Source organism: Anopheles coluzzii, chromosome 2 (assembly GCF_943734685.1).
Source record: "Anopheles coluzzii chromosome 2, AcolN3, whole genome shotgun sequence".
Classification (NCBI taxonomy): Eukaryota; Metazoa; Arthropoda; class Insecta; order Diptera; family Culicidae; genus Anopheles; species Anopheles coluzzii.
In genome coordinates, this window is record NC_064670.1 from 25,296,880 (window position 1) to 25,317,606 (window position 20,727).

At 49.8% G+C, this 20,727-nt stretch overlaps 2 protein-coding genes across 6 annotated transcripts; both read right to left on the reverse strand.

The window, feature by feature from the left end:
• Positions 1-208: 208 nt before the first annotated feature.
• Positions 209-20,671, reverse strand: LOC120953710 (cytospin-A-like). Of its 5 annotated transcripts, XM_040373896.2 has the most exons (14): positions 20,334-20,670; positions 19,516-20,042; positions 13,065-13,875; positions 12,713-12,889; positions 12,529-12,630; positions 5,789-6,643; positions 5,404-5,713; positions 3,549-5,060; positions 3,108-3,262; positions 2,805-3,026; positions 2,586-2,724; positions 1,190-1,318; positions 686-960; positions 209-597 (listed from the first exon to the last, which is right to left on the reverse strand). In XM_040373896.2, the coding sequence occupies exons 1-14, from the start codon at positions 20,508-20,510 to the stop codon at positions 508-510; spliced, it is 5,481 nt and encodes a 1,826-aa protein (XP_040229830.2). In that variant the 5' UTR covers positions 20,511-20,670; the 3' UTR covers positions 209-507. The 5 variants fall into 5 exon arrangements, with proteins under 5 accessions (XP_040229830.2, XP_040229831.2, XP_040229836.2 ...); XM_040373897.2 differs by lacking the exon at positions 1,190-1,318 and having other exon boundaries at positions 20,334-20,671; XM_040373902.2 differs by lacking the exon at positions 3,549-5,060 and having other exon boundaries at positions 20,334-20,667.
• LOC120953711 (uncharacterized) lies at positions 7,294-12,522 on the reverse strand. Its single transcript, XM_040373903.2, has 2 exons — positions 7,840-12,522; positions 7,294-7,749 (listed from the first exon to the last, which is right to left on the reverse strand). Exons 1-2 carry the CDS (start codon positions 9,605-9,607, stop codon positions 7,523-7,525), a joined length of 1,995 nt encoding a protein of 664 aa, XP_040229837.2. The 5' UTR covers positions 9,608-12,522; the 3' UTR covers positions 7,294-7,522.
• Positions 20,672-20,727: the final 56 nt, after the last annotated feature.

The window sequence follows — 20,727 nt, forward strand, 5'->3', positions numbered from 1 at the left end:
CCCTTTATGCTGCACAGTGGGAAGTCAGCAGGAATTTGCTGCTTTTTTAGACTAACTTTGGATTTGAAAAAATAAATGCTCTAAATAATTTAGACAAACGTTAAACCATTAACCCATTTTTGGCCATAGTTTTGTTCGCCAAAAACCCCTGTTGTTCCATTTCTTTCCCTTCTTGCATCTTCAGCAATCAAGTAAATAAACACATGAATACTCATTCATAATCATAATATATATATTTCAACAACATTCATAGTACTTTTTTGTTTCCAATAGCGAAGCAATTCAGGAGTGTAATCTAATAAAATAAATAACAAGTATGAAATAGGGGAGCATACAGGAATACGATGCCCGTTGGAGCTGCCGCGCCGCCTACACACAGCACACACACACGCACACAGCCGACAGCAATTGCGAAGCCAGCACACTTTCTCCTCCAGGCTCGGTTTTTTTTTGCGGTAAAAATGGTAAAATTATCCAATGGAATGCACGTTTGCGGTTTGCGTCTTATTAGGTTTCAAAATGTTTATAGATGGCCGTTACGTAGCCCATCACCTGCTGCCAGTCTGGCCGTTCCTGTAGGCACATCTCGTCAATGCTCTGTGTGTGTGTGTGTGTGGAAGAAATACAAGACATTTTCTATTAAATTGGGCCCCAGTTTAAAGACCCATCTTTCTGCAATGCTTACCAAAGACGTCTGAATTCCAACACTTTCGGCGGCCGCAAATGCTAGACTAAAGTTGCGCCGCTTGTCATTCTGGTTCAGCTTATCGTAGGGAATGCGGTCCGGCAGGTAGGAGTGCATGATGGCGCACAGGGCCAGTCCGTCGTTCCAGGAGGAGCTGAAGTTTGTGATGTCGATGTTTCGGTAGCCAACCGTTTTGTTTTGGCACCACTTGAGCAGCGCATTTCGTTTCGAGCCTCCATTTTTCACTAACGCATTTAGCGGATCCTTACGTTCACCTGCAGTTTTTGGAAGGACAGAAGAAGCATACCATTATAACAATTAATTATTCTTCATATTAGTGTTCTACACAACGTACAAATAACATTAAACATTTCGTATTTTAAAGAGCCTCATTACAAGCATCTACAGTTACAAACGAATTTCAAACGAAACTCGACCAAGAGAACAAAAACGGCTAAATTCATAATACACAAAACTACACAAATAAAAGAAAATACCACATACTTATGTCGTTGTAGCTATTTCGACGCACATAGTCCATTGTCTTGTGGGAAATAATAGCTGAGTTAAGGGTTGTGTTGCAACCGTTGTTGCTGGTGATAAGACTGGACTTTTTCATCAACATTACAGTGTCTAAAATTTCGTAGAGAGAAAATAAAAAGAAGAAGAGAAACATAAATAAAACAAAAGGGAAGCAATAACATTAAAATAAAAAGACACATTCAAGCAAATTCAAGCAACCGCTATAAAAGTGTGTTTAATTGTATAAAGCGTTACACTGATGAGGATGAGAGTGCGCAAAACGCGTTCCCAATTTTAAAGTGAACATATTCCAAATTAAAAAAAGTGTTTGAGAAGAGGGATGGCTTTGAATGAAGCATTCAGTGTTTGAAAAGTTAATGTATTTCGCCAGTGTTCATTATGTTTTGTAGTTTACAAATGTGAGTACTTCGAATAAGACCACAACACACTTACGTAGAACTTTATTAGTCCATTGTCAACAGTGTACCGTTAGCAATTCAACTACAAATACTTACATTACAGTAGAGTTAGTGTATCAATAGTTTCTTTTCTTTTTTTTCTTAGTATTCTCCAACAACTTTGAAGAAAATGTGAAGCGCGACTAACATTAATGCTTGTATGCAGATCAGACAAATGTGATTACTGATCAACAACTCTGCCCCATGCACAAAATTTGGAAAGTAAAGAAAAACACATGCAATAAAAGCGTTTATTAAAGAATTCGATGTTTTTGTTTAAAGTCATATATATAAAGGGAAAAGGAGAAATAACGAAGTAAAACATCGAACAAAACGAATAGCCAATTGAAGCGCAGCATTATAATAGAAAGGTTTAATTCATTTGTCCATGGAAATTCAGTTTTTTGGAAATTGTACTTAAATCTTACAGAAATTAGCATAACCATAATATAACTACAAAGAAACGTTCGGATTAAATAAACCATACACCAAATTGTAATATTATTTGTTGAAATAAATCAAACATTACAACAATTATTGCAAAACACAATCCAATTCCGGAACGCCGAAAATGTGTTAGTAGTTAATAGTGATTAAGAAATGGGGTGGAAAGACGTTAAAAATGCGTGCAATTTCAGTTACATACTACTGCTATTTATTCGAATCAAATTACGACTAGGAAGGATTATGCTTAAATCTCTACATGTATAGGAAATGCAGCTTGCTAGTGCATGCAATACTTAAAATTAAAATAAAAACCTTCTACGATAGATTTCAATTAAATGTAAAAAACACACACACACAAGCTACTACATCAAGTCGGTGTAGTCATAAACACCATCTACACACATGCACATGCCACTCATAGTGCTTTAACTAGATAGGACGCCAGGATAGCTGGGAACGTCGACGGGAATTACCTGCTGAAGCGTTCGGCTTGGAATTACTGTTAACGTTGCTCCCAACCGTTGGCTGCTGTTGCTCTCGCAGCGGACTCTTGGCCGGCAGCGCACCGCCGCCGGATTGCACCATTGCCGCCGAAGGTTGCACGGGAATTTGCTGAAAAAGGATGGCGACACAGTAAGCGTTTAAACTAAAAGTTCCAGACAAATATCGCCTCCGCCTCAATCGCGACTTACAATGACGTTGTTTTCATCGTTATTATTGCTGCCATTTACGTGGCCCTTGCTAATATTGTTGCTGATACTGTCGTGTTCATTGTTGTTGATAGTGTTGTTGTTGTTGTTGTTCGTACTGCTAACGGAGGAATGTTTCGCGGAAAGCGTCGCCGGATTGGCGTCCGCTGGAATGCTATTGATACTGGAACTGGAACTGCACCGTGAGTCGGAGTTTAGTTTGGTCTGGAATGCAAGGAAACGGAATCGGAATTTTAATGTTTTGGTCCCAAGTAATTCACCCACCGCTCATCAGCTCATTATTACCTGTTTGGCTGAATTTTCAATACTCTCAATCAAACTCTTCACCGACAGCCGCGAATCTTGCCGCTGGATGGCGGACTTTTGCTGCCGTCGTACCGCCATCTCCTGCTGTACGGTTGTGATGAGCGATTGTGATTGCGTTTCTTTCGTTGTTATTACTGGAAAACCATGAAAATGCGTACCATTAAAACCGAGCATTGTGTGACGGGGGTTCATTCAATCATTTAAAATTTTACACACGCAAGTGGCAACATCGAATGGAAGCATCAGCTTACACTGTTTAGTTTTACACAGAAAGCAAAAAGACACAGCACAAAGCGAGAGACAACACGACACACAACACGACACGAGACGACGACTCACAAAGCAAACAGGCAAAACCAAACGTGGAAGCGGGAGGGGGGGGGGGGGGGGGGGGGTGATTGTGGGAAGAAAATAACTTACTAGGATCATGGTCAAAGGAAAAGCTTTGCCCAACAATACTTCTGCGGTAAGTGATATTTTCGTACAATGATTCGGGTGTGCGCGCATCAACACGGGCTGCCGCAGGTGCCGCTTTGCGAGTGGCAACAAATTTGGTACTGCTTTTTATCGGCAATGGAGGAGGATCTGCGGCAACAGGAGCATTAGAATGACCAGATTCCCGCTTCTTTTGTTCTTGTTTTCGCTTCCCTAGCAGCTCCTCTTCCAGGACGAATTGGTTCGTTTGCTTATCAATTACGTATACAACCGTTTTTTGGGTCGCTAAATTTTGATCGCTGTCTGCCCGGGGTAGTGGCAGCGGTTTGCGTGCTTCCAGTTTGTTCTGCTGCTCCAATGAACTTGCCTTCGCCTTCGCCGACTGCTCAGGCCTTTCGGATGTCGTTTTTGGTGCTACAATCCTGTACACAGTTTCATTCCTTTGCTGCTCCAATATTACCGCAGAGCTCATTACATTGCTGCTAGCTACTTTGTTGGCAGGTTGCTGTTGCCACTGCTCCTGCTGCTGCTTATGTTCCTCCAGCTTTACTAAACTGTTCAAGCTGGAACCGCTGATCGATCGTTCGTAACGAAATTTGCGAAATTTACTCAAATTCGTTGCCGGTTTGTGTGCCAGCCCATCGATATCGGGCAGGATAAGATCGTTCGTGCTTTTCGAGTAGAACAACCCCGAACCAAAGTCCACCGAATCGAGCGCACGGTGGCGTGGGTTCTTGTGCTGCCGATGGTACAATCCCTCCGCCCGCATGATCGAACTTAAGTCTTGCGTGCTGGTCGAGGCGAACCGTGGAATCGGTTTAAACAGCGCGGTAGACCGGTGGAACAGATTTTCCGTACTCTGCGAGGCGGCAATCGGACGAAATGCTGGCCGATTCGTCTGATATTCGCCAACCTCTTGCGACAGCTCCTCCTCATCGCTAGCCGTGGTGCTCGCTTCCGAGACACTTTCCGACGATGGGGTCGTCTTTCGCTGCTGGTGCATCGTCTTGTCTCCAAACGGAGTCGATTTACGTTTACTAGTGCCACCGCCGCCGCCACGAATCGGATCCCACTCATCTGAATCTGATTCGCTAAATTCGTACTCGATGCTGTCCAGCGTATCGACGCTGGATCGATCGTCCGCAAAACGAACGACCATCTTCGGTGGTTTCGTCTTTGGCAGTGGCGGTGGCACATCGGAATCGGAATCCTGCACGGATCGTACGGCAGGAGGAGGGGACAACGACTGCATTGTAACACTTTTTTTCGGTGGGTTAGCAGTAGCAGGAAATGCCGCAGTAACGGGGGATGATTTGCGATCGAGTGAAAAATTGTGCATCTGTTTGCGCAGCAGCTGAACACGCTGCGAAAACTCGTCCACGTTCCGATCGAACGTGTTGAGGTTCTCGGCCGAAGCGTACAGATCCTGCTTGAGCACGTTCAGACGCTCGTAGCTTAACTGTACGTCATCCGCATTGCCGATACCTCTCAAGGATTCTGTGAAACATCGAGTGAGTATTATTTCTCTACAGGCTATACACGAGTAACCCATCGCTCCCGGGTTTCGTTAGACACTTTGTTTTTGAGGTTCTGCTCTGAGATTCTAACACCTTTTGCCAAAAGGGAGTATGTTTTAAAATACAAATTATAGTGCAATACAAACTAAAACTGTAATGAGCTTGTTCAAATGAAATTCATACTAAATGAACAGATAGCCTACACATGCAAAAAAAGAACTGCAATAATCCGTCAAAACAATCGATTACGGCTGAAAGACACGAATCATGCGCGCCAGACGTACTCCATACGTACGATGGCCGGCTCAAAACTGGATACTTACGCTTGTTGAGCTGTTCGATCTGCTGCTCGAGCACGCGCACCTTCTCGCGCAGTGCCTTATTGTCGAGGGCCAGCTTTTCGCGCGCATTTTGTGCTTCAGTCTTAAAATCGTTCGCCACCCGTACCGTCATCAGCAGATCGGACTGGAAGTGTTCCCACTCGTCCGCTTCCTGCTTCCTAAGTCTAGTTTCTTGGTTTAGTTCGTCAGTCTTTTCCATCAGCTGGCGCTCGGTTTCACCGAGATGCTTCTGCGTCTCCGACAGCAGCGTTTCCAGCTGGGATTTGTCCTCCAGGAGGCATTTGTTTTGAACCTGTTTGGCACGGATTGGATTTTGGGCAAACAAATAGATTAAAGTGAGAAAAAAGAGAAATGCTTCACGAATTACCTGTAGCTCGTTGATTGACTCCTGCAGCTGCTGAAAATCGGTCGCCATCTTTTGCTTTTCCTGCGTCACGGTTTCATTCTTGTACTCCAAGTCCGAGATGACGCACTTCGCGTTGTTCCGCACGACCTTGCACTCCTCGTTCAGCCGGGCGAGCTGGTCCTTCAGCTTCTGGATTTCGCACTGACTGATCGAAACCTGCTCCTGCAGCGAGGCCACCTGCGTCTCGAGCTGGTCCTTCTCCTTCCGCGCCACATCGAGCAGCTCCTCCAGGTCGGTCTTGTCACCCTTCGCCCGGTCCTGCTCCAGCTCGTCGATCTTGGCCCGCGCATTCTCCAGCAGCGTCGTCAGCCGGCTAATCTCGATCAGCTTCACCGATGCGTCCTCCTTCGACTCCATCAGCTGCGCGTTCGCGTCCTTCTTCTCCGCGTTGGCCGCGTCCAGCGACGACTCGAGCATGCTGATGCGACCCCGGGCCCGGGCCACCTCCCCGCTGCGCTCGTCAATGATCGCCTTCAGCTCGTTCAGTTCGGCGTTCAGCTCTTCCTGCTTCAGCATGAAGCTTTCCCGCTCGTCCTGGGCGCTCTTGAGCAGATCCACCAGCTTCTGCTCGCGGTCGGTCGGCGTAACGTCCTGCTGGTTCGGTTCGCGCAGCAGCAGCTTCTGCAGCGTGCCGATCTGCGTGCGCGTATCTTCGAGCTTTTCCGTCTGCCGGCAGAGCGACTGGAAGATGACGTCCTTTTCCTCGACGAGCCGCTCATTGTCGGACTGCAGCTCCATGATCTGCGACTGCAGGTCGGCTAGCTCTTGCAGCGTCGCCTGCAGCTCCTCGTTCGTGGAGTAGTGCGTTTCTTCCATCTGAGAGCAGAACAAAGTCATAGCAATCGGTGGGATAGGTTTTAGAGAACATGCAAAGCCTACTATTGTTTTTCTACGAAGGGTAAAGAACGATTTGCTTCATTGGATTGGAAAAAATGCATTTCTTCCACAAAAAATGTTCGATAATTGTGTTGCGTATTAAAATCATTCCCAAAAACTGTACACTTCAAATTGCACCTGCCGTCAACGGCGGCACAATGGCTGCAGGAATTTCGCATCCTTCCCGAAAATCGCCCCGACAAAAAAAAACGAACAGACAAAAATGATGATAATTAATTGAAGCATGAAGAATGCACTTCCGCACACGCGCTAAAATGAGAGTAAAATATGTCACAAAGAAATAAGCCACACACACACATACACACACACACACGTGCGCGCAAAACGCACCGTGTGGCGTGGCGCGTTCCATTAGCACCGATTATGTATTACACATAAACCCCTTTATGTATGTCTCGCTTCAACGGATGTGCGCGCGCGCACACACTCTCTCGCAACCACAAGTTGATCTTCAAAAAGCGTCCGCATCAACATTCCGCAAGTGGCAGGTGGTTCTTCTCTCGAGCGAGTTCATAAATTTAATGCTATCTCAATAATTTCAACACTTGCATGCTGAGCTCACACAACACTTCAATATATATATTCGTGGTTTATTCGTTTCAATAAGTACTGCTGGGGAGTAGTTACACAAACGTTTCAAATGGCTCTCATGTTTAACGAACGCTTTACAATAAATAGTTAAGGTTTCCTCACTTCATTTACACTAGAATTGTGATGTTTTGCTCGATCGCATTGCCTTCTAATATTTTAAGGCTCCAAACGCTGCTATTTTTCTCATTTTTGGTTGCTTCTCCACGCTTACGGGCCCGCGGTGTACACATCGATACGATTGTCCGGCGGCGGTGCACGGCACCAGCGGGAAGTGATCGCACCGAGACTGATCAGCAGAATAATTAACGACGACAGTCCCAGGATAATCCCCGTAGTGACATCGTTCAGCGGTGTCCCGGGATAGGGGTGCATCGTCATCAGTATCACTTCGGCGCAGCAGTTCAGCAGCGAAAAGATCGTAACCAACACGAAACCTGTAGTGTATGTTGTGGAAAGAAACAGAACCAAATTAACAACAAATTCATCACTTTTCCCTGTCCACCTTCCGCTACCCTGAAACCTACCCGACATGTAGTTCCGGTTCGGCAGCCAGTCGCACTGGCGCGACTTGAAGCCCAATATGCCGAGGGCGATCGCCGAAAAGCCCGCCAGTATGCCCATGTCGAGGTAAAACTCGCGGCCCAGCTTCGCCGTCATGTACAGGCTGAGCCCCGAGTTCATGAACCCGCACAGGATCAGCATCAGCGAGACGGCCCCGATCGTGGCGGACGCGTTCGCCATCTTGCGCCACGACTTGGTACCGTCCGGAGACGTGGCCCAGCTGGCCGGCTGCTTCTCCGGATCCAGCGGCAGCGGTTTTTCGCTGTAGATATCCGAGTTTAGCCGTGGGCTTATGATGGCCGTCGTCGGAATGACCATCGGTTGCAGCTGCTGCTGCTGTTGGTAGTGTTGGTGCTGTTGCGGCGGTTGCTTTTGCTTCGGTGTGCTGGATATCATCATTGCCGGTGGACCGGACGCGACGGCAGCCATTGCCGCCCGGCGGGGCGTTGTGTTGGGAGTGTTGCAGGCGCTGAACGGTGACGGGGCGGCGGGATAGCCGGTACCGCGCCACTGCTTCGGCGTCTTCTGCGGCGTGGTAAGCAGCTCGTGCAGCTTTTGGGTGGCGGCATTTTTCTTCGGCGTCGTTTCCTCCCTCTGCTGCTGCCCCGGGTGCACTTTCGAGGGGGTGCTAGTGACGGATCCTGCCCTGCCGGGTGGTTTGGGCGGGTTGGGCGTTTCGCGCCGCGACACGGACACAGCAGACACGCCTCCACAGTGCTGCTGCTGCTGCTGCTGAGACAGCGACGACGGAGTGCGATGAATGGCCGTCGGTGGTTCGTCCGTTACGCCTCCGTTGCTGAGACAGGTTTCGTCCTCATCGTCCGCAATGCTCGGTATGATGGCGTACCGATGGGCCCGCCCGTTGTGCATCTGTATGATCTCCTGATTGTCGTCCACCAGCTCCTCGTCCTCCTCGGTCGGTACCATCTCGAAGCGCTGGTTGTTGCGCTGATCGTACAGGATGAACGATTTCGAACCAAAGTCGGACGAGAAAGCGTTCTTTAACCGCGATCCCGAATGCTGATCGAGTGCGGTCGAATGGGACGACATCATCGGTGGCAGGCTGCGGAACTGATCGGACAGATTGTGCACACCACCATCGTCGTCCTCACGGTCGTCGTCTTCCTCTTCGCCCACCGCTGCTTCCTGCGTACGATTCAGCGCACTATTCCGGTTCGGATCTCGCACCATCATCCGACCACCGTTCAGATTCGGCACGCTGCCGACGCGATCGAGAAATTCCTCGCTGCGCGAAGCACTGCTGGTTACACCGAGCGACAGCTGCGTCTCGTTGACGACACTGTACTTGCGCATCACGTTGAAGGGTATTTCCTCCACCGGAACTAACGCGTAACGGCTACCGCTAGTGCTGCCACCACCGAGCGATTGTGGTTGCTGCTGTTGCTGCTGTTGGGTTCCGTTGCCACCGACGGGACCGTACCGGTCTAGCAGACGCGCATTTACCAACGGTTTGCCCGGCATCGGTGAACCGCCCGCCCGTGTGCGTTGGTCAAAGGAGGCGATACTGTGCTGCCGGTTGACGATCTTCGACGAGATGCGATTGTACGAGCGCGTTAGCTGCTCGTTGCGCCGCGTTGCCATGGAGCTGCTGGTGGTGGTGGTAGCCGCTACCGACATCAGCGAAGCCGCCATCCCCGGCGTCTTGGGCGGGGAGTAGAACTCGCTCTGCTGGCAGAACGCCGGATTGGTGTAGTTATGCTGGGACGTCATTGTTTCGTTTTTTTCTCTCTGTTTTCCACTTCTTCAAAATCACTTTAAATCACTTTCTAGATATATTTTTTAATTACACTTTTCACTGAATTTTAAGTAAAACGCACACACACTCTGCCACACTGAAATCACCACAGGTTTGCTCTTAAAGCGTCTGCCCAGAATCTAGCATCCCAACCAAACGCGCATCAACCATCAGCCGCAGCACGCACGCATCCTCACTGCGCAACGGTTGGAAGCCTTCTGCGCCGACCCGAACCTGGAGTGTGGTACGTTCCGTTTGCAACGGTCGCTTTTCATCGACAACCAGGGGGGCAACAACGAAAGGAAGCAGCAAGTAAAGAAAGCGACCCTCGCTTTAACCCGCAGGATCCGTCCCTTGGCAATGCCTGCCCGAGCGGATAGCGGCGGCACGGGGACAAAAGTTCGTTAAAAATTTACACTCACTCGGCGCGTTGGCTTATGTACAACATTAATCCCCCCCTGCACCCCTCTGCAATAAGGTTCGTGGTATTAGCACGCGCCACTACCACCAGCAATGCGCAACACGCGCAGCGCGCCGCCATGCGTACATAGGACACGAAAACGGGCCCGAAGAACGTCGTTGTGCAGTACACGGGGAATTGGCTTATACCGCGCGCGTTTCACCTTCCGCACCACCGCTGGGGCTAGCTACAAACACACCCAAAACCATACACATCTGCCCGTACACCAAAACAGCCGCCGTTTCCGTTTCACTCACTCGGACAATTCCTTCCCCCTCTCACTGTACAGCCCTCATCATGTTCGAATCGGAAGTACGTCCGAAGGAAGAACAGTTCTCCAGTATACATTAAATGCCCTCTCTGCCCGGGTATCGCCCTCGGGTGTGCGACAAGAAAGAGAAGCGCAAAGGGCACGATCGGTCCCCTAGGGTGTGTAAGCGCGCGCTACGACGAAGGCGAAGCGGGTATATACATAGGCAAAGGAAAGGTGCGCATACATGTGTGACGGCGGCGCAGAGGGATGCAAGATCGAGCAGAAACAGCTGTTCCAGCAGTGGAGGTCCCTTTATTGGCGTGTGGTAAGGAGCTGGTCGTGGCGGCGGTGGTGGTACTGCTGACAGAAGGATAAATATAGCTCCCCTTCGTTCCGACCGCTTTCAGACAAAAAGGACGAAATGTAGTTTTTTTTCGTAGTCGAAAAGGACATGCTTATTTAAAGCGTGCAAAGTATGGAAAAGGATAGAGATATATTTCTACAATCGGGAAATAGCATAAAATTAAATGCCGGCTGTGGGCTTTGCTTCACGAGTGGCACGCGCGAATGCTATACCGAGCCTGTGCGTATATGTGTACATAGCAAACCACCGAACCGAAACACTGTAGACTGCCGCGATCTGGTTCGTTTTGATAAGACGATTGAATGTTGGCAGGGAGATTGGCAAAAGGGCGCAACCATACATTGCGCAACTACATGTGCAATCTAGGTACACAGTTCCATTCTTCACCATTGTCGCCGTTCGGGATCCTCCCGGGGCCCGACAACAAACGATTCAATTCATAACGGGGTTAGCACAGCAGCTCGTGAGAGCATGGAAATACGAAACCCACACCGAAGGTCACCACCACTGGCGACGTCATAACACTTTGTAGCGCTTATGTGTTAAGTTGCAGCGCAGAAGAGTGTGCTTCCGAATGCACACAACATCAGCGAAATAAAAACGCCTTACAGGAAGTGAATGTATTTAGGTATATAGAGAGGTAACCCGTCATTTACTCTGCAATGGAATGTTTTGAAACGGAAAAGGGATACAATTGAATATCAAGAAATGAGGATATCAGTACGAGATTTAAATCCCACAATTGCATCCTTGTTTGCATTGCAGCCTAGCAACATCGACGGTCTCACATTTCATGACTCCCCGAAAGAAACTCTCTTTTAAAGGTTATTAGATCCTTAAATGCCGTGTCTAGGTCCTTGATCGAACACACTATGAAGATTGGGAATCATAATCTTTCATCAAATTCGAACCTATTTATCTATTTTTTATTCTGATTGCTCTTTCAGCAGCTTCTAAAATACACCCTCGTGGTGAACAGCATAACGCGATGAATAATGTGGCAGGAATTTTGTGAACGATAACGTACGCTCGCTCACACCTCTTCCCCGAAAAGCAACATATCTTTACAACAGCCCCCTCGCCACCTTCGAAGCTTACGCTTGCCGACCAAAACAACATGCTCGGAGATAATTTGTTTGCAGGTATTATTAACAACAACGACGACGGCAAAATAGTAAACTGATGCCTTTGTCTTATCTGGGCCACCCAAATGGTTGGCCGATAGTAACGGTAACGCGTCGCCAGCCCTCTTATCTGCACACGCTTACGCACTCCCGGACCGAGAGATAGCAGATATCACATCACCAACACCGACCGACAGACCGACGATGCCCCGCATTAACGTGGAGGAATTAAAGGTCATGCATTGGATAATGTAAAAAAAAAATTAAAATAAATAAAAAACGATCGAAATATGTTTGACATCGTGTTTGCTTCGATGCGTTAATTAATAGTGGCATGAAGGAGTATGATGTTCGCGAGCGGTTTTCACCACCACCACCACCACTAACACCCGATGGAGGGGGCGTGTGTTGGCAATCGATCCATCACTTGCAATCAGCTGCGATGATAGCCCCGCGCACTGGACGCGCAGTTGAAGGTTCCAGCTTTTAATTGACAATTGCTCCGGTTGTACCATAATACACACGCCTCTTAAAAATGGACTACAACCACACTTTAAGGTAGGGCAAACAGCCCGCGTTCGCGTTCTCGAAACAGTGAAGCAATCGTTCTTTCCCTATTATCGGGTGTCCACCGATTGTGGGACCCCGAAAGTGTTAATGTGCGAAAAGAAAAATGGACGGGTGTGACGACTTACCTGTATGATTTTATCTTGCAAACAGGCCACCGCTACTTCGCTGCTAGACGATTGTTTGTCCCAGTCGGGCGTTACGCATGGCGTTCCTTCGGCATCCATGTTCTATAAGGCAATAGAAGGAAGGATTGATGTTAGAAACTTGTTGGCAACCAATTTTCCACTCCACTTGCACACACACACTTACATTCGGCAGCGCGATCGAGGCCGGTGCAGAACTGTGCAACCGCTGCGTGTTGCGTATGAGCTGCTGCTTTTCCGAGTCGGACAGCGGCGACTGGACGACGGTTTTCAGCCGATCCCGGAGGGATTCGTTCTCGTTCACCAGCCGGTGCAGCTCGCTGTTGCTCTGCTCGTGTGATGCCTGGCACAAACAAAACAAAAACAAAAAAACAAACACCGAAATGAAACGAAATACCGGCATGATCTTGCGCAGTGGCGCAATTTAACGCGCACGCTGCTGCGGATACGGACACCGAAAGCAGTAGCCGGGTGAGTTTACCAGACACCCACCCACCCCCGTGCCACTGCAAACATACCTTGAGCTTTACGATTTCGTCACGCAACAGCAGCAGCTCCTCCTGGCAGCTCGTCATCTCGTGCACCTTCCGCTCGAGCAGACGGTTCTCCGACTGCAGCTTCTCGAGATGCACCTGCAGCAGCTCGGCCGACCGGCTCTTGCTGGGGGAGGTCTGCTGCTGCTGCTCCTTCCGCCCCGCACCGCCGCTGCTGGCCTTTTCCGGCCCTACGAAGCTGATCGCGGTCAGCTGTTCCATGCTCGCGCTCAGCCCGCTGCCGACGTCCACGCCGCGCTCGTTGAGTAGCAGCCCGCCGCCATCATCGCTCACCACCAGCGATGACCCACTTCCGGGTGGGAATTTGTTCAAGTGATTCGTTGACACGGTCGCGCCGGTCGCCATTTGCGCCATCTGTGCCGATGCCGTACGACTCTGCTGGTGGTGTTGTGGTTGATGGCTGCCCAGGGGATGCTGATGTTGCGTATGTAGCTGCTGCTGCTGCTGCTGCTGATGGTGGTGCAGGTGCTGATGGTGATGATGATGCTGATGGTGTGATGACGAGTGGTCCAGCTTTTCCTTGGACCCGTTGAAACGCTGCTGCTGTCCGGTGCCCCGCGACGAGTGCGCCGGTTTCGAGACGACGGGGAACTCCAGGCTCGACGCGGAAGCGGCACTCTTCAGCAGTCCTCCTCCACCACCGTTCACAGACAGGGCGCCGGTGAGACCTGCTCCGGGCACGACGCTGCCACCGTCCGCATGGCCCGATCCGGTCGCACTCACCGACGATACCGACGGTTGGGACTGATGTTTCGATCCGGACGGACCTTGGCCTCTACGGAACAATGATTTAAGTTTGATCATACTTTATCCTCTCGGCTGCGTGTATGGACAGGTAAGGGGTGATGGTTCGTTGCCTTGCGCTGCCTGGCACTGGTGGGATTTAGTTGTGTTTGCGCGTGCGCCTTTTTGGGAACGCCACAGTGGGATATCCGCGAAAGTCGACTACCACACCCGGGAAAGCACGTGGTACGCACGCATACGACGCGACGATGCGGTTCAGTTTTCTTTGGGCACTGTGTATTTTTTTTCCTTTTCCTTCCCACTACCGGTTTACATGGTGAAGTATCACTTTTTTAAACGCTTTCTGTTTCGTTCACTTCCGAGTTCATTTGGCAAAAGGCTTTAAAATGGCGGCTGCCGTATCTGCCATCATAGGCCGTGCAGCATCACGGAATGTTTCCTAAACTGTTTCCTTCATGCTTTACGTTTCTCACTTCCAATTGAAAATCGAATGTAGATAGGTTAATCGATGGTCTTCCTAAAGCAATCAACGCTTCCCTCTCCACCGAATGAGCGCAGAGCACTTTTGACTTTCATTAACCCTTGTTAAACAATTGACCACAAGTTCGGTGACCTTCAGTGGTTTGAGTGAATAATAAGACGGTTTTGTAGTATTATAAACTCAACCCCGTTGATAAGATCGAAGTAACATAAAAATGCGTCTTTAATGCTCTCATTCCTCCCGAGTGGTTGTGCAAAAATGTCACAAAAGTGTAATTATCATGTGTGATGTGACGATGCAAATAAAAAGCAAAAACCACAGACACTACAAAGGTTTCCTGTTGTGTGGAAAAAAGAGATTAAATGTACATTTAATTATGGAAAACAGAAACCAACCATGAGAATTCGAAAACGCAATCCCATGAAATTGGCGTATGCTTATGCACAATTCGTTCCATCGCTGCAGCTTGGTGCACGGTGTGGTGATGTGCTCTTTGGAGCGCACCCACGATTCTGATCCGACTCAGGCTATTGTTAGTCCGATGCTGACACCGGCAAAATCCAAACCAATAGTTCCGTCCGAAGTCGGTGTAGCCTGGAGTCCTCCGGAGTCGTCCGGAGTCGTTCGTTGTGTTTTTTTTTTGTTTTTTGTGTTTTTGTCTTTCACTTCACAGCTGACTTCCGACGACTTCGACTCCAACCGATTCCGTACGACTCGGAAAAACTCCGATCGACTCCAAATCACTCCGAATGACTCCAAATGACTCCGGATGACTCCCAACGACTCTGGATGACTCTCAACGACTCCGGATGACTCCGAATCCCAACGACTACGGATGACTCCGACTCCCAACGACACTGGATGAATCCGAATCCCAACGACTCCGGACGTCTCCGGCCAACTCCGAGCGATTCCGAACGAATCTGGACGACTCCGGGTGATTCCAGATGATTCCAAACGACTCGGGATAATGCTGAACGATCCTACCTCCCGGAGTCGATTCCGAAATTATCGGAGTCGGATCAGAGTCGACGCCGGAATTTTGCCCACTTTACCCATCACTAGTGCACGGCCTTTGCCTGCGTGCGTCAATTGCGCGCACATACAACTGCTACTCCTCTCCCTTCTCCCCCATTATCCAACTTGTGCGCAGAAAACCGGGAGGCAATTTGATACGCCACTTGCCCGTTTTCTTCATGGGCCCCAACCCCCACCCCGGCAGCAACGTCATTGCCCGGGAAGAACCCTGTGTGAACCTCCGGCGGTTCGCATCGTCAACCAAAACTGGTGCACAAAATGTGTTGAAAGCCTTGTTTTTAAGCACAGCCCAGCATCTCGCCTGTGAGTGGTAGCGTGTGGCAACGTGTGTGAAGGAGGCACGCGTGAACCATGAACAATTTTTATGTGTAAAGAGCTGCATCGGTTGTATTCCGGAAAAGGGAATTTACAAACAGAGTGGAGCGATTTGGTGACGATCACACGATTGGTTCGGGTCACGGGTGCACCAACGGGGGGATGCAGTGCAACAGTGCACCACCACCACCACCACCACCGCGGCGCATTGCGACAGTTTTGCACAGTACGTACGTACGGGGCGATCAATTAATCTTATCGTCGTTCCAAGGTCAGGTTCAGTTTCCTTAAACAACCTGCACGCCGTGCACGTAAAACGACCGCAGCAGCAGCAGCAGCAGGCCCCACGATCGATCCCCGCCGCCGTTCGTACGGCTCTCTCGTCAATCGAATTCAATCAACACAACACAAGCTAGACAACACAAGAGTCACCCATGCGTTTTATGCAGGTGGTTGCCAGTGCCAGTGTGTGCTCTCGATGCCGCTGGGGCGGAAAGTGGTGGTTGGCCGCTCATTAAATCCCGCGCCTTCGAACCATCGAATGTTTCAACGTGGGAGAGGAGCAGGCGAGGGTGCAAAGCGTAAAAATTGTCGCCAGTCCCGTCGTGTGGCGTGTGTGCGGGAGGATTATTAATTCATTACTTTTGTTTTCAACCGTTTCCCTAGCCACTGTTGGCCGTTGTCGTGCGCTTCCTGTTTGTTTGCATCATGTTTTGTCTTTACACTCCAGGGGGGAGGGAGCCAGCGAAGAGGTTGGCTAAAAGGAAAGTGTAAATTATTAATTAATCTTAAACGGCTCCATTTGGAGGGTGTAATTGACCAGTTAATGTTAACACAGCGTGATTTACTGTGGATGGCGATCGAACGGGTACACGTTCAGGTGCTGCTAGTTACAGCTGGTACCGGAGAAGATCGCATAAACCGCAAAACAATCCACCCTGCCCCCAAACCATACCAGCACAAGGGCTTTCGACGGTATCACCTTTAGGGCGACGTGATATTCACGCTGTCCGTGATGCGGCCGAGCCAAGATTTGCAATTCAATTCCCCAACCTCCCCGTCCCAAAGGGGTAAGCCGCAACACACATTCCTGGGTGTCATTACAGCACGACAATCACCACCAGCAGCAGCAGTAGTAGTTGCTGTGTAGTACACGGGTCTAAGAGCTAATTTCCGATGATTTTATGGTGTTCGGGAGGGGGCAAGTGTTGTTGTTGTTGTTGTTGTTAGAGAGCGCGACGTGCGCTGCATGCCTAATCGGTGTAAATTGTAACGGCTCGCCGAACTCAACACAGCTCCACAGCACGGGCACGGGCCTTTTGCTCAACGAAGGGGAACATGCTGCTGCTGCTGCTGCTGTTTACAAACAAAACGAGTCCAACCGGAGATTAAGCGCTCGGGCGCGGGATTATGTATTTCTTCAACCTTAGCCCTCTGCAAGGACGTTTCATCTCGGAACAGAGGGGTGGGGGGGGGTTTGTTTTTCGCATCCAAGAAGGCGATTCAAATCCAGACGTTTAGTGGCAACGGTGGGTCCATGCAAAATCAAGCAGGCTTGGAGTACGGTTCGATCTCGCAGTGGCTACGGCTCCGACTAAAAACCGTTCGAAAACAACGAAATCAACGAAAAACGCACATCGAAGAGAGAGAGAGAGTAAAGAACCGTTGCGATTGCCGGGCGCCACACGGATGGTTCGTGCGCAAGATCTCTTGCGCCAACTGGCGGCGGCGGCAGCAGCAGCTCGTGGTTCTCAAAGAGAAAGCAGCCCAGAAACATACATACGGTAAATAATGATGAGCCAGCCAGCCTAGCCAGCCAGCCAAGTCAGCCAAACCACCACCATCAATTAAACGCCGTGCGCAAGGGGTGAAGAGGGACTGTGGCATTAGGTTCCGAAAAACTGCTGACGGAAGAGAGGCTTTCCCAGCCAGTCATCGCGCACAGAGGGCAAAATCTGTCGTCCCGGCGACAGATACAACGGGGCACGGGAAGAGTTATGGGTTTTCTTCGGTTGGAAGAAAGTTGGTCCCAGGGAGGGACCTTTCCCAAGAGCACACACACACACACACACACACACACATGTACGGGCGCATACACTGGAGAGAAGGGTCCGCTTACGCTGGAAAAGGGCAATTGACAATTGCCGCAGCTTCCCCCGAAGCGAGTTATAAACCTGCTCCCCTGCTGCAAAACAAGAACAAGAGCAAAGCGGGAGTCTTCTTCCACTTTTCTTCACGCAATATCGCGGCTTCGGGATGGCACACACAGGGATCGCGAGTCACAGGGTTGATCGCTCTGCTCAAAGTGGGTTTATTATACAGGTGGGCTTATCCCGAACAAATTGACAGCCGTACTGTAGAAAAATGAAAACGAAATGACAGGAGGGGATTCGATCATTTGTTGATGTATGCGTGTGAATTCCAATGGCTATTTTGGATGATGTGTCGTAGTGTGGGTGAAAAACTACGTATCACAATCGAATCCCCTCCTGTCATTCGTTCGTCCAATATGGCCTTCCCGCCAAACCTATAAGCCCACCTAGTCCCTATACCCACTTTGGCTCTGCTTCTAAACACACTCACACACACATAGTAAAAACACCCAAACAACAAGCCACTTATTTAGATATTGGGCTTTTTCTTATGCCACAAAGTAACACTGAGGTAAAATCTCACGCCAACGGTACGAATTTCCAATTTCACGACAATTTTTCACCTCGCTCAAGGCACTTGGCTTTTGGGGCGTCTTTCCAGCGCAACACACACACGCAATGGGGGATGAGAAGCGCGGAGTAAAGGGGGGAGGGGATGAAGAAAACATAAACTATCCGAATGCACCACACACAATTACCGCGCAGGGTTTGTGCTTTTCGCGTTTGGCCACAGTTAGAGAGAGAGAGAAAGAGCGTAGCGCACACGTACGCAAAGGGCGACCGACCGCCCAAACGGTTTCCGAAGCCTTCTCGCGCGTGCAAAACTAGGCCTACGCGACGGGGCCTTCTTACTTTAAGTCGAACGCACTAAGTTTGGACGGGGTTTCCGCGCAAGATAAACTACAGCAACCACACCGACAACGACGGCAACGACGACGACGGGTAGCGATTTCCTTCCCAAAAGCAACAAACCCAACCGGTTCGAACGCGATGCAACCACACAACTGTCAAACGTACTGCGCGCACGAACCGGTTATATTTGAGCACGCCTGTCAAACGTTGGCACGGGAGATCGTTGCGCGCCCGGATCGTACCAACGACTGAACTGTGCCGGCTCCCAAGAGAAGCCCAACGCTTCTTCCAAAACCGTGCTGGCCGATGGAGAGAGTACCGCTTATCTTCACCGTGGGGATTATCTAGATATTTCGCCTTGCGTAATTGTGTGCTGTATTCAACGCTGCGCCTACGCTAATGACTATTGACATCCCCAACTGCTCCGGTAGCGTAACGCTGGAGGGAGAAGATTAAGGTGGCCCCGTTGTCTTTCTACCCCTTTTTTCTAGCAACAGTTGTATGGGTTTCCCTGCCATTGCAGCGTCCGAGAATTTTAAACTAATTACAACGGATACTCGTGTGTGCCCCCATTGCATCAGAACGATAATCCACACACAGTGGTCGCTCGCCGTCAGTCGCAGGTCTCTTAGCCTTTTCACCTTTAATCCTTTTGCCAAATGAAAGTAAAATCGGATTGCTCTAGTTTGCGTTGAAGGCCATAGCTATTCCTTAACTAAATTTACAAACCATGCGTTGCAAACAGCAGTTACGTGGTACGCGCATCGACCGATTTTCTTGGATATCCCACTTGACGAAGGCGTGCCACATAAAATCCACCAATTTTGCTTACCTCTGTCTGCCGAATCCACTCAGCAATGGTTTCCGTTTAATTGATGACCGATCGGCACTAACGGCCCGTTCCGATGATGGTTCCTGCTGCTGTTTCTTGATTGTACGCAGAAGCGATCGATCGTTCTGCACCACGACCGGGGCCGGTGGCGCTCTCCTTACCACCACGATGTCCTTCTGCGAAGCGCTGGTCGACGGAACGGACGAGCTGGCCCGGCTGGACGATGCTTTTGATGCTAGCGAGCGGCCCGAAACCGAGGAAGGTGCACCAACACCACCACCGCCGGTCACCGTTATTGGACGGGACAGTAGTGGGCGCGAACCAGCCGCCGGCCTACCGGTCACAATCTGTCGGTCGATTTCCGATAACACCGATCGGTCCGATGGTGCGCGCCTTATGTTCACGAGCGGTACCGCCGCATTCAACTGGGCCGAGGTTATCGAGGAGTTTCTTGCGATGTTTATCTGATTCAATCGCTTTTTATTGATTTTTGCCGTCCGATTACCAACGCCTTTGGATGATGTGGCCTGCAAAAGCGGGGGCAAAAAAAAAACAAAACGAGAAGAAGGAAGGATTGTTGTAATAGCACCTGCATAATAGCATTAAAACTATTCCATTCGTTCGTGGCACACGTCTCCCCTCAAACGATTGGGTGTAAGTTTTGTGTTCGTTTGCCGTGTGCTATCTATATGTTACATCGACTGAGCTCCCCATCCTCGGAGCGCGATAAAGAAAAAGGTCACACAAGGCGCGAGCGCACTCAAGGTTTGCCACGACGTTACTACGGCGACGCTTTTAGGTGCGCTGGTCGCACATACCACGGCTTTGGAGGGCGACGATCCTGCCTTCAGGAAGCGATTGCTTTTGGACTCCTTCGGTGGCGGTAACGGTAACGGTGGCCCGCTGGACTGTGCCGATTCCGGGACGGGTTCGAAGGTGTAATCATCGTGCTGCCACGAGAACACGTTGCGAATCTTCTGCCGCAATTTACTCATCACTTGTGGTACGGATTGTCTTACACTACACGTTGTATGCTTCCTGCCGGTCAACTGCCTACTGCCTACGCCACGGTAGGCGGCCTCCGTTCTTGGTCCACTCGCGCGAGCCGCGAGGCGAAAGCTGATAAGATGCCAGATATTCCTGGGGCTAAAAGGGGGCTTTTTACGTTGTTGTATTCGTGTACACACTGCACTGGAAATAGCTCCCGGCGTG

What these genes read in the sequence shown, in the direction of transcription:
- LOC120953711 (XM_040373903.2), bottom strand. Translation starts at nt 9,607, where the DNA reads ATGACGTCCCAGCATAACTACACCAATCCGGCGTTCTGCCAGCAGAGC. An exon ending in GAACCGGAACTACATGTCGG is followed by an intron (nt 7,750 to 7,839) that starts GTAGGTTTCAGG and finishes CATACACTACAG; the next exon opens with GTTTCGTGTTGGTTACGATC.
- LOC120953710 (XM_040373896.2), bottom strand. Translation starts at nt 20,510, where the DNA reads ATGAGTAAATTGCGGCAGAAGATTCGCAACGTGTTCTCGTGGCAGCAC. An exon ending in CGTCGCCCTCCAAAGCCGTG is followed by an intron (nt 20,043 to 20,333) that starts GTATGTGCGACC and finishes CCGCTTTTGCAG; the next exon opens with GCCACATCATCCAAAGGCGT. An exon ending in AGTGGATTCGGCAGACAGAG is followed by an intron (nt 13,876 to 19,515) that starts GTAAGCAAAATT and finishes ATTGTTCCGTAG; the next exon opens with AGGCCAAGGTCCGTCCGGAT.